The sequence below is a fragment of the Protopterus annectens genome, chromosome 11.part0 (assembly GCF_019279795.1).
Source record: "Protopterus annectens isolate FY-2018-M chromosome 11.part0, PAN1.0, whole genome shotgun sequence".
NCBI classification, from domain to species: domain Eukaryota; kingdom Metazoa; phylum Chordata; order Ceratodontiformes; family Protopteridae; genus Protopterus; species Protopterus annectens.
In genome coordinates this window covers 1,391,174,974-1,391,187,639 of record NC_056745.1, presented here as the reverse complement: position 1 = coordinate 1,391,187,639, position 12,666 = coordinate 1,391,174,974, and the positions used below count along the sequence as shown (strand labels likewise).

The 12,666-nt window shown below is 38.6% G+C and overlaps 1 protein-coding gene across 2 annotated transcripts in view; it reads left to right on the top strand.

Moving 5' to 3' along the window:
- Positions 1 to 12,666, top strand: part of DOCK4 (dedicator of cytokinesis 4) — a 3,006,016-nt gene that overhangs the window by 1,614,817 nt on the left and 1,378,533 nt on the right. For both annotated transcript variants that reach the window (XM_044088673.1, XM_044088674.1), the window contains exons 9-10: positions 8,397 to 8,478; positions 10,495 to 10,555. In XM_044088673.1, the coding sequence (XP_043944608.1) occupies positions 8,397 to 8,478; positions 10,495 to 10,555 (143 nt within the window). The remainder of the gene's footprint in view (positions 1 to 8,396; positions 8,479 to 10,494; positions 10,556 to 12,666) is intronic.

Here is a 12,666-nt window from a genome sequence, read left to right as displayed (position 1 = left end):
TGGACATCTCCAAGAATGCATGGATCATGCAATCCCAAACAAATCCAAGTCCCTCTCCACCAAAGGTAACCGTCCTGTCTGGTGGACCTCAGCCATAAACAAATTGTATAACAAAAGAAGGAAGCTACTGCACGTCAGAGCAAAATCCCATGAAGAGAAGACATCTCTGATCAACATTAGCAAAAACTACGTTCTCTCATAAAAACATCCAAGGCCAACTTTGAGAGAAAAATCGCTAAGGACACTAAAGATAACCACAAAGCCTTCTTTAGCTATGTTAGAAACCTGGGTGGAAACCCTCAGATATGCTCAGAGTTGGTTCACAACAATAAAAAATACACTGTACCCACGGATATTGCCAACATTCTGGCTGACCGGTTCAGTGCAAATTTCTCCCCTCCTTCACCCCCAAAAGAAGAAATACTTATCCCAGCTGAATGTAATCTCCCTGTCATCTCAGATGTCCAAGTGAGAACTGCCCTAAACAAAGCAAAAAACACAGCATCAATGGGACCTGACGGTATCCCGGGTTGCGTGTTACTTGAACTCCAAGAGGAGCTAAACCCACACATAAAAATGCTATTTAACCTTAGCCTTACTTCAGGATATGTACTTGAACACTGGCGTACAGCAACAGTGGTCCCACTCCACAAGGGGGGGGTGCCTCTACAGACCCTGGAAACTACCGCCCCATAAGCTTAACCAGCCTGGTCTGCAAATCTATGGAAAGAATCATTATGGAACTCATAAACAGAGACATAGGAGACCTACAGACACTTAACCCCACCCAGTTCGGCTTTGTAAAGGGCAGATCCTGCCTTTTAAACCTGGTTGACTTTTTCAAAACATTCACTAGAGCCATTGACGAGGGCAAAGCAGTCCATACAGCATACCTGGACTTGGCTAAGGCCTTCGACACAATACCCCACTCAGGCATCATAGATAAGCTCAACAGCTTAAATATAAACCCTTATGTCACTAGATGGGTTGCAAACTGGCTAAAGGACAGAACCCATAAAGTTAAAATCGCTGGAGCAATGTCAGACTCAAAGCCAGTCACAAGTGGTGTCCCACAGGGATCTGTCCTGGGACCCCTCTTGTTCGGCATTTATTTCTCAGATGTTAAAGTAAACACGGGAGGGCTGTGGCTGACAAAGTTCGCAGATGACTGCAAACTAGGTGCCATAGTCGATACACCAGCAGACACACACATCCTACAAAAAGGCCTCACAGAAACGGACAACTGGTGCCGGAGTCACGGCCTTAAACTAAATGCCAAAAAATGTATAGTCATCCCCTTTGGGAAAAACAAAGTACCCACAAATTATCACATAGACAACAACCCACTGAGTACTGAAAAAGTAATCAGAGACCTAGGGACCCAAGTCGACAGCGACCTCTCATTTGATACCCACGCTGCCAAAGTGGTTAGAAAAACATTCTACCTTGCACACCTCATCATGAAGGGATTCACATCCAGATCCAAGGATGTCATTGTACCCCTATATTCCTCCCTCATCAGACCCATGATTGAGTACAATGCCCCATTTGGTATGTACCTCACCCGGCATTTGCAACAGCTGGAGAGACCACAAAAGTACCTCACCAAGAGGATCAAGGGTCTCCAACATATGTCTTATTCTGCCAGACTAAAGAAACTTCAGCTCTATTCAGTATCATACCGCCTGCTCAGAGGTGATCTCTGCCTGACATACAAGGCCATGTCCAATCAGGATCTGATGGACATGCTCCACCTCAAAAAATCCAAGTCCATCAGGACCACGAGAGCTAAAGACTTAAACCTCGGCACAAGTATGAATAGGACATGCTGGAGGGATAGATTCATAACCCAGAGGCTTCCCATGCTTTGGAACAAGATCCCAGTTTGTATTAGGCAGAGCCCCTCACTGACTCTCTTCAAGAGAAATCTTGATGAGTGGATGGGAGATCGTAAGTTTACCCCAGGGGTCACATCTGTGTCACTGCTAGACAGGGGCACAGTAAACTAATTCTATTATATAAGGGGACCTTCATTGTGTCACTACTAGACACAGTATTCTTAATTTATTCTGTACATTTTTGTACCATTTCATGGGGTGGCAAATGCCACATCACTATGGCTAGGCTTACAAATGCCCCAGGGCAGATAGCCTAGTACTATACTATGAAACTATCAAACTATGAAAGTGGATAACATGTCTAAAAAGTTAAGTTTTAGTGGAGAGCCACTATTTTAAAACAGCAAGCTAGATTGGAAGGGGGTGGGCACTTTTGTATTCTGTTACTATGGAATACAGTAGGATGGCCAATAAATTTAAATAGTTAAAGGGGAGTAATTTCACAAAATGATAATTTTATTCTTACTCACAACAGCCAGTAAAACTAGAGAGGAAACGGCAAACAACTAGTACTACAACAATAACAGTGTGGGAGGTTAGGAAAAACTTCTGTCTGACTCACAAGAGACAGAGCTGTGGTCTCTTTTCAAGTTTTAATATGCAGTTAAAAGCAGAATACAAGTAAAATACAGTGTAAAGAAAACAAATCACAGTATACAAAATAGACAAAATGCAATAAAGTAATACAAAATACAAGAAATAAAAAGCAAACTAACTTTTCCCTTACAGCAAACTGTAGCAGAATCTGTGTGAGCTTTTCCAGTACCATTGATCTAGGATGTGTTTGAAGAGGGTCAGAGAAGGGCTCTTTTTCCCATGAAATGGAAGCTTGCTCCAGAGAAGTGGCTGTCTCTGGGAGATGTGTCTCTCTCTCCAACATGACCTGCTCATGTCAGAGCCTGGGTTAAGATCCCTGGAACAACTGACCCTTGTGCATTTTGATTTACGAATGTGCAACATTTCCATCAGGGCTGGGTCAGAGACTACCCTGTAAGCCAGACACAGGTCATGCCTTAGCAACCTGTAAGAGAAAGACTACAATGACAGGGCTTTTAGTCTTTCCATGTAAGACTTGTTTTGTATAACCTGTTATTTCTTGGTGAGAAACCTCTGTGGTCTCTCCAGTTGTTGCAGGTGTCTGGTGAGGTGCATGCAAAAGGGAGCATTGTACTCAATTATTGGTCTGATGAGGGCCGAGTATAATGGAATTATAACATCCATAGATGTAGATGCGATGCCTTTACTTATAAGATGTTCCACATAGAAGGATTTCCTTGTTACTGTGGATATGTTGTAGTCAGAGTTTAGGTTGCTATCAACCTATGTACCCAGATCACATACCACTGGGTTTATACTTGGGGGGTGATGTCTATAATGTAGTTATTAAGGATGTCAGCTTTCCCAATGGAAAAATAGTGCAGTTTTTTGCATTTAGCTGTAATCCATGGGTTTGGCACCAGTCATTTGCCTGTGTTAACCCTGTCTGCAGTATAGTAATGTCTTTGAGGGAATCAGTGATTGCTCCCAATTAGAAATTGCCAGTGAACTTGGTCAGCTTAATGCTGTCCAAGTTTGGCGGGACTTCTAAGAAGTAAATTCCAAACAGTAGGGACCCATCACAGAAGCTTGTGGTATACTACTGGTGACTGGTCTTTTGCTAGAGGTGAGGTCACCCACTTTTACAGTATGTGTACTGTCAGTGAGCCAGTTGGCTACCCATCTGGTAATGTAGGGATTAATTTCCAATTGGGAAAGTTTCCGTATAATACCTGAGTAGGGGATTGTGTCAAATGCCTTAGCTAGGTCAAGAGAGGCAGCATGCACTGTCTTTCCCTCATCCAGGGCCTTGGTAACTTTCTTGAAAAACTCAGCCATGTTTAACAGGTGTGATCCACCTTTAATGAATCTGAACTGTCTTGGGTCCAGGGTTTGGAGTTTCCTTATGGACATTATTAACAGGGACATAGGTATTGTTTCTGTGGCCTTGCAGATGAGGCTAGTCAAGCTTATAGGCCTATAATTCCCAGGGTCTGTTGATGGTCCCCCTTTGTGGATTACTGTTGCTGTCATCCATTCCACCAGAACATAGCCAATTCAGAGGCTGTGGTTTAATAGGGATCCAAGTGGGTCTGCTAGGTCATGTTTTAAGTTGTTTAAAAGGTAACCTGGGATGTTGTCTGATTCCATTGATGGCATGTTTTTGGCCTTGGAGAACACCAAGATGACCTGCACTCTTCAGAATAATAGTTTGAGGAATGGTGGCAGGTGTACTTTGGGGGATGATTGGATGGGACAGGTGGATGAAGTTTGCTCAAAATCTGTCAGCTAGCAAGTTGGTTATTACCTTTAGTTGAGTATGGGTGGTGCCATCCACAACCAGTTCAGCGCATAGATGGGTATTCCCTTTTAGATTTTGGATGTAGCTAAAGAATGCCTTATGATTATCTTTAGCTAGGGGAGGCTATTTTTGCTTCTTAATTAGCTTTGGAGGACTTGGCAAGATCTCTGATTTGCTTTTTTAAGCTAGAGAGGGATTTCTTCCTCTGCTGAGCCAGTTCCCTCTTGTTCTTAGACAGTTGTTGCTTTCTCTTGTTACTTTCAGTTGCTGTGAATGTCTTCTGCTCTTGAATGTTCTTTCTGCTGTGCCTCACCTCAGGACCTGTAGCAAGGAGTGACTGTACCCGACTGTCCTTATTTATGTACTGAGAATACCAATTTTGGAAAAGGATTTTCACTAAAAAAGAGATGGAAATTATTGCAGAGTAGAAAACTGTGGGATTCCTAAATCCTAAAGCAATAATATTTCTTACCAATAAGCCATTCATCATTTTAATAATGTGTTAACCAAGGAAAGCTTACTGTGAAAATTACATGTGCACATTTGATCCAGTTCTCTGGAGGATACATAAGATAAAGCAACCGTTCAGTAGTGGAATATACATAACTGGATTGTACATGAAACATTTCCTTGGATGTCACAGCACAATAGATCTTTTGATTGTGTGGAAACGTTAATGTGTGAATATCTCTATTCATGCAGACTGTGCACGCACACTTTCTTTGAGGACAGCTGAATGCTTTTAGTAAATTGCTGCAGTATAGCGTGTTTGCCTTATTGACAGGAATACTGCTGGTGTTTGTTCATTTCATCTGCAGCAATGTCCTTGCAGGTTTAGGATTACATTTGCTCATTATTAGCTGCAATTTTAAAAAATTATTATTTGTTGTAATGGTACAGTGGTTGTACATCATGCATGTTGCAGAACAGACCTGTTTCGGAAATCTGTGTTAAGAATGATGTTCTAATAACTATCCCTGTGGCACAAGGGACTTCAACCCTGACTGTTTCTCAGATTGTACTAATTTGTATAACAAGCTATGTACTTGAGCAGCTGTATGGTCTGATGGGTAGGAATGTGGGGCATAATAGCCAATTTGCCCACTTTCAGTGAGTAGTGACCTTTGCCTTCCAGTGGTGTTTGTTTTATTTTTGCCAGGGGTCAGACATGGACATTAAGTAGAAGGTGGCCTTCTGGGAGTGTGAACATTCTCACACAGAGGTGAATGGAATGGAAGCAGTTTATCTTGATGCTTAAGACTACAACATTGCACAGCTTCCTATTTCACCATCAGGGAGGTACATAATAAAAAAAAAATCCCAAATTCATTTCCACATCCCTGACAACTGTAGTTTGCTCCTTAAGGTCAAGTGACTGCATTAGTGCATGCCTGAGCGTGAAAAAAAGAGGCTTGTAGCTGGATACTGGGAGTGGAATGAGGTGGGGTGGTGTGCATTGTAGCAGGCACTGTAAAATGTTTCTGCATTTACAATAATGATTGTTTATTTGTACTAAACAATCATTATTGTAAATGCAGAAACATTTTACAGTGCCTGCTAATGATTGTTTATTTGTACTCACGGTAGTGGTGCTGCGGTAGCATTGTCGCTTCACAGCAAGACGTTGTCCCGTTCGATTCTCAGCTCGAGCGTCTTCTCTGTGGAGGCATGCGTAAATGGGCGTGCCTTCATTGAAGGTTGTGCATCAGGGCTGGTAACTCGGCACGTAAAAATCCACTACCAAACATTAGCAGACCGGAGTTCCGCTGTGGCGACCCCTAACCGGGATAAGCCAAAAGACACAACATTGTTTATTTGTACTAGCAATTTATTTAACCAAATAGCAGGATAGACAGACAAAGGTAATAACACAGTGAAAGACTTAACAGGTACATGGAGAAGAAGACGAAAGATTATATATTAGGAAACTAAGTAAGCATCCCATCATCCTGAAAACACATACTTGCTATGAGGTAAAAACTTTATCTGACTCATAATATGTCATCACTCATCTGTCTAACTGTCCTTATTTTTGTACTCAATTTCTGCACTGTACCATATTTAATACAACATTCTTTCATACAACTTTACTTACTAGTTTTCAATGTTTGTTCTTTAATTGCTGGGTGTACAGGACATTGTTTTCACCTAGGCTTGAGTTTGGCCCTAGTCTTCCTTTCATTGCCATGTTTTTATATAAGTACAGAACGTTTAGTGTGATATTTCTGAAAACTGAGTTGTAGGCTTTGGATTGTTAAACACTTCTGTGTAGCATTATTCATTGGGAATATTTTGGTTCCTTAAGAAGTTGTATTGATGCCTGACCTTTGTGTGTGTGTGTGTGTGTGTGTGTGTGTGTGTGTGTGTGTGTGTGTGTGTGTGTGTGTTTATGTATGTATGTATGTGTGTACGTAAATACACGTGTGTGGGTGTATTTGTGTGTTTATGTATGTATGTATGTACGTACATGTGTGTGTGTGTGTGTGTGTGTGTGTGTGTAAATCCTGACAGTGCATATTCACAGTACAAACCCAGTCAGCAGATAGAAGTGATAAAGAGTATTATACCTTTCCATGGGAAGTCATCTTTAAAGGTTCTAGCCAATAGATAGAGACTACCCAGTAAAACTGGGATAATTATGCAAGATAATAGAAATGTGCTTGTTATTTCACATAATGATCAATAAATTAGTACAAGTAGGTACTGATGTACTCTTGATAAGATGGATACTTGCATGGCTTGCAAATATGACATGGAAAGTATCATACAGCAGCTGGACAGGTGAAATTCTTGGTTACAGTCAGGGTGTCCCACAGGGCTCTGTCCTAGGCCCTTGCATGTTTAGATTGTATCTTTCACACCTAATTTTTTCATCTGAGGTGTTCTACTGTCTATATGCAGATGACCTGAAATTGGGTAAACTGATTACATGTGTTACAGATAAGGCATGTCTGCAAAATAACTTGACTAAATTGACTATTTGGGCACAGGAGAATAATATGCTGATAAATCCATCAAAAACTAAGCATATGAGATTTGGGAGACATAAATTGAAAGGTGAATATTTAATACAGCACACAGTGATTGAAACTGTAGACTCATTTAAGGACCTCGGTGTATGAGTAGATTCAGCTATGAGTTTTTCTAATGATATCAACCAGTTGGTTAACGGTAGTTATAGAACTATAGGTTATATAAAAAGATTTATCAAGTCTAGGAAATCAAAAATGCTGAAGTCATTGTTTGTTAGTTACATTAGACCCAAACTTGAGTATGGAATAACAATTTGGAAACCCTATAAGAAAATAAGCATGAATAAACTGGAGAGTACAGTGGAAATATACTAAGGGCATCCACGGATGTGAAAATTTAAGTTATTATGAAAGACCAAAATATCTGAACTTGTACAGTGTCTCTTACAGATATACAAGAGGAGATCTTATTCAGGTATATACAGCATACCTCTGGGAATGTTTGGGGTTAACAAAAAGTACTAGAGAATCATCAGATAACCTATGTAGAAGATTTTATAGGAATGAGAAGTGTACTAATTGGTTCTCTGAGAGAGCAGCTGATACATGGAACAGAACTACCAAATTACATTAAAGGAAGTGCTAGTTTAGATATTTTTAAGAACAGTCTGGACACTCATTATGGGAACAAGTGTTGTTGTATATTGACAAGCTAGAAGGTCCTTTAATGCCTGTACTTGAAATATTTGTATGTATGTATATTCTTTTGGCTTTTCCCAGTTAGGGGTCGCCACAGTGGAACTCTGGTCCACTAATGATTGGCAGTAGATTTTTACGGTGCTGAGGTGCCAGCCCGACGTCCAACCTTCAACAAAGGCACACTCATTCACGCATGTCTTTTGAATGCCACTCGACCGCGGGGAGGACATGCAGACTCCACACAGAAGGTGCTCTAGTCGAGAATCGAACAGGAGAACCTTTTGCTGTGAGGCGACAATGCTACCGCTGCACCACCGCAGCTTATTTGTATGTATGTATGTAAGGATAGTAAAACTATTTTAATGTGGATATGGATTCCACTTTTTAGAAACACATATGACAAATGTAAGATAACACAGAAAATTTAAACTGTCTGACAGTAAAAAGAAAATGAGATGTGATATAATGAAATACTATTTTTCCCCACAGTGAACGTTTTTTTGTGAAGCTGAACAGAAATGGGCTACCAAGATCACCAGAGAAATCAGAACGACAGTGTACTCTCTTTACAGTAAGTATGACATCTACCATTTTGAATCAGAAACTTTGCTTGATAACTGTAAACATGAATTCTTCATATATTTGTGTTTTATGGGAGGAAGACATCCATATGGCAACCAGGTGTGTGCCATTGCAGATTGGCTTGGAATGCATATTGGCCAGAGAAGTAGCAGTTCCTGTTTTCTTGAGTGACATCAATCACAGTGTTGGTTTTCTAAATTAGTATGGGAAAGTCCCTGCATGAAGGATTTGATGGGTTTAAAATTTTAATTCTACTTCTTTCATATAGTAGCATTGTACTAAACTTACATGTCGCATTTAAATTATTTTCCCACTTGTTAAAGGTGTTAGTCCATTTTTTGTAGCCTGATGTCTAACATTAACACACCTAAACCTTTTGACTCACATATACCTATAAAACAATTGTCTAACTGATACAGTTAGGAAATCTATTGGATCGAGATGGTTGATGCATGGTAAATTAAACAGTAGGCATTCATGTGCTTTATGAAATAGTGTTTCTCTCATTTTTCCCCAGACTTTATGGTCGTATGTTTTTCTTATTAGTCATAGACTTTTACTTTAATTTTAGAGAAGCAGGAGTACAGGTTCTTCCTGGTCGCTTTGGTAAAAGCTCAAAACAAACTATGGTGTGAGTCTTACATAGGAGTTAAACCGATGTAACAGAAACCTAGCCAAGCTTTTGGGTCATAGCCCCTTTCATCAGAACTAAATAAGTTATACAAATTATTTTAATGTTATGGATGTACGATTTGGTTGTGCTGCTTGACAACATTTTGATTATGAAAGCTGTAGCATCAGCTCATTTCAGATCTCTTTTCTTAAATCTGAAGAACATCTCCTGGATAAACCATCTGATCCTGATACAAGACATGCCTGAAGCAAACTAAACCTTTATGTCTGCATGGCTTGACTCCTACAGCACCCTGTTTCTAGGATTAGAGGTGTGAATGTCCAGCCTACCATACATTGGCCATGTTGCCATTTAAGCTGTGGTGTTCAGTCTTACATACTTTTACTTTATGAATAGCACTTTGTTTTGCTGTCTTGTAGATATGTTTTTTTTTGGATCACGTATTAGGCAGAATATCTAAGGACACATACAAGAATTGCTGAGTCTGTACAAAAGGCTGTATTCTTTATCCCCTAACTTTTTTCTGTAGTTAAATGACAAAATACAATTAGATATTTTCAGAGTTTGGCTTCTAACATCTTGAATAAGGTGTTTTGCTTGTGATGCATTTATTTAGGGGATTCTTTTTTTTAACACCGTTATTGAATTATTACTTAAGACATAGGCACAAACACACATTAATAGAAAAAAGCATTAATATTTTTTCTTGCATTTTATATTACATAATTTTTTGTTCTGTGTAACAACTGCCATTCACTCCAACATTAAATAAATTGCACAATTCCAGCCTTCTCTTAAAACTTAGTCCTCCTGAATACCATTCTACATGTATTTTTCCTACACATTCCATATAGTTTGTTTACAAAATTCCTGAACCTTATCAGGTAAGGAAGTATCCTGTAGAAGCTACCAGCCTGCTGTTAAGACCTGTTTTTTCACATTTAATTTTGACGTCAGTTTTTGTTGTGAGCAAACCCATCATTTTTAAGTGCATTTTTGGTTGATTTATTGCATGTGTGTGTGTATTGCTTTGAGAGTATTGTTGAAGTTATATGTAGCTAAACAGTGTTTTATTATTGAATAGGTCTTCTGAACAATCTGTTATTACTTGTCTGCATCTTAGTGGGTGTGGAAAGTAATGCACTGTCTAATAGTGCTGCTTTAGACATGTAATTAGACTGCAAATGTAAACAAGGAAACAACAGTAATGGCAGACATTTTTGGAATTTTAGCCTCTCATAAGCAAATTATTTCCAGAAGTAAGACATTTTATTGTATGTTTAACCATTTGCATTGATGAAAGCAGTTAAAGTAAATTGGTTAATAGTAAGCCAAATATTTCACATTTTCAACTATTTTTTTTTATTGTAGGATCTAAGTAGCAGCGACATCAGAAAAGATATATATATCACTGTACATATTATACGTATAGGTAAGGATCTAGGATAAATACAATTGATTTACACTGTTGTGATAAATCTAATATTTGTGTTATGTTTTGTTTGCCAAAATCCAGTTTATGAAATGGCTACTAATGTTGACTTGTACCAACTGTATTAGCTTGTGATTCAGGGCATAAACGTGAGAAATACTCTCGATCAGTGTTTCCAAAATGGTGTGGTCCAGTCTTGTTTGAAATGAGGCCTATGCAAACCAGAAATTGTTACATTTGTAAAACATTAACTATCTGGCATAGGATATATCTCAGAGCATGTATACTGTGTAGCCATTTTTTTTTTTGAATACTTGAAGTCAATCTATTGAAGTTTCGATTAATTTCAATTAATTTCAGTTATAGCAAGCTTGGATGCTCATACGCCTAGTACTTATTATACAGTAGGAACTTTTTATTGTAACATTTGTTAATGTCTGTTATGTACTTCGCAGATAAAGATTCTAGTTGTCTACTGATGTACTATGTTCTTCATCTGTAAATATGTTCGTAATTAATTGCTATGTTAAATTGTTAATCGCTATGTAATCCAATGTAACTACTGTCTGTTTATTTTAACTGTGGAGCTTTTCTCCCCGGGCCTCTGCTGAAAATGGACCTATGTCCAGTCGGACACTCCCGGTCAACAAATGTAAATAAATAAATAAATCGATACACACATGCATGCACACACGTGCGTGTGCTCATAGCCAGCTTTAAGCTCTGCTGAAATTTGCATTTGTCTTCCTTGTCATAAGTTTATATTTGGTATGAAACAACAATCTGTGCAGGTTTCCCTGAAAGTTCTTAAAACATTATTTCTTGATTTACAACCACCTAATCCCTTTGGCTTGAATGCAGTCTTTCTTGAGCGTATTTTAGCAATTGTTTATTGTTATTTTATTTTTATGTACAGTTTACGTAGCATAGTGATGTTTTACTCTAATGTAGCACAACCTTAGTGAATACAACAAAACGTATTTTCACTGTGTTTTGGAATATTGCTGTTTTTCTGAATTTGCAGGATATTGGTGTGAAAAGGTGAGTGGGAAGCAGAATTATTTTTTGTGTTTACTTATATTTTCGCATTTGAAATGAGAACTTCTTGCATTATATTATTTATATATCTGAGTTTGATGAGTGGATGGAATCTATCTTATCTGTCTGTCATCTTTTTGGTGACCAGGTTAGTCTCACTACACAAGTGACCTCTTTTTAGAGAAGACTTGAAATGATATTTAAAAGCAGAAGGGAAATATGGCCAGGGCACTAAGGAGACTCCCTGCTCTTTTCAGTAAATGTCCCGTGATTTGTTTAGTTTTTTACATCCACTTGAGCTACCATGCACTCTGGCAGATGGAGCTTTGCTTTAAAGTCTCACCCAAAGGGGAGTTCATCGGACTGTGAATGATGTTTTAATTCGCATTGTGATATGTTTCAAAGGTAGACCTACTCAAAGGAGATCCTGAAAGAAAGCCTGGTATAATCATGAACATGTGGACAGAAATATGTAAAAGGCACCACAATGAGTAGATTGCATAGTGAATATGAATGGAAGAAAGTCCGATTGCTTTGTGTCATCTTCAGAGTTTTTATAAGGTGTCAGACGGACTTCTTAATTGCAGTTATTTTTATGTTCTAGACATGCATGATTATAATAATCATATTTTTGTAGTTAGGACTTGGATTGTGGAAAGGTGTAGGAGATAATATACTAAACAGAAATGGAAAAATGACTAATCTCTGTAAAAAAATAATCTGCATAATAGAAGTGGGGATCCCTTATACTAAAGGGTAGAAGTCATCATTACTTATAGAATATACAGTGACTGCATACCTCTCAACTTCTTAATACAAGAAATCTGTCCTTCAGAAGAGACTTAAAGTGAGGTCTCATCTACTTGAGTTGGTGGTAGCTCATTTGGATCTAAAAGATCCCATAGCACCTATCAAAAAGCATAGGGGAAGTTTCTTGATGCTCTGGCCATATTTCCCTAGTAGTATAAATACCACCTCGGGGGTCACCTGAAAAGAGGCTACTAGCCTAGTGAGACTGAGTTAACAAAACATAGATAAATAAGTAAGTAATTCACATCATCATTTAGATATGA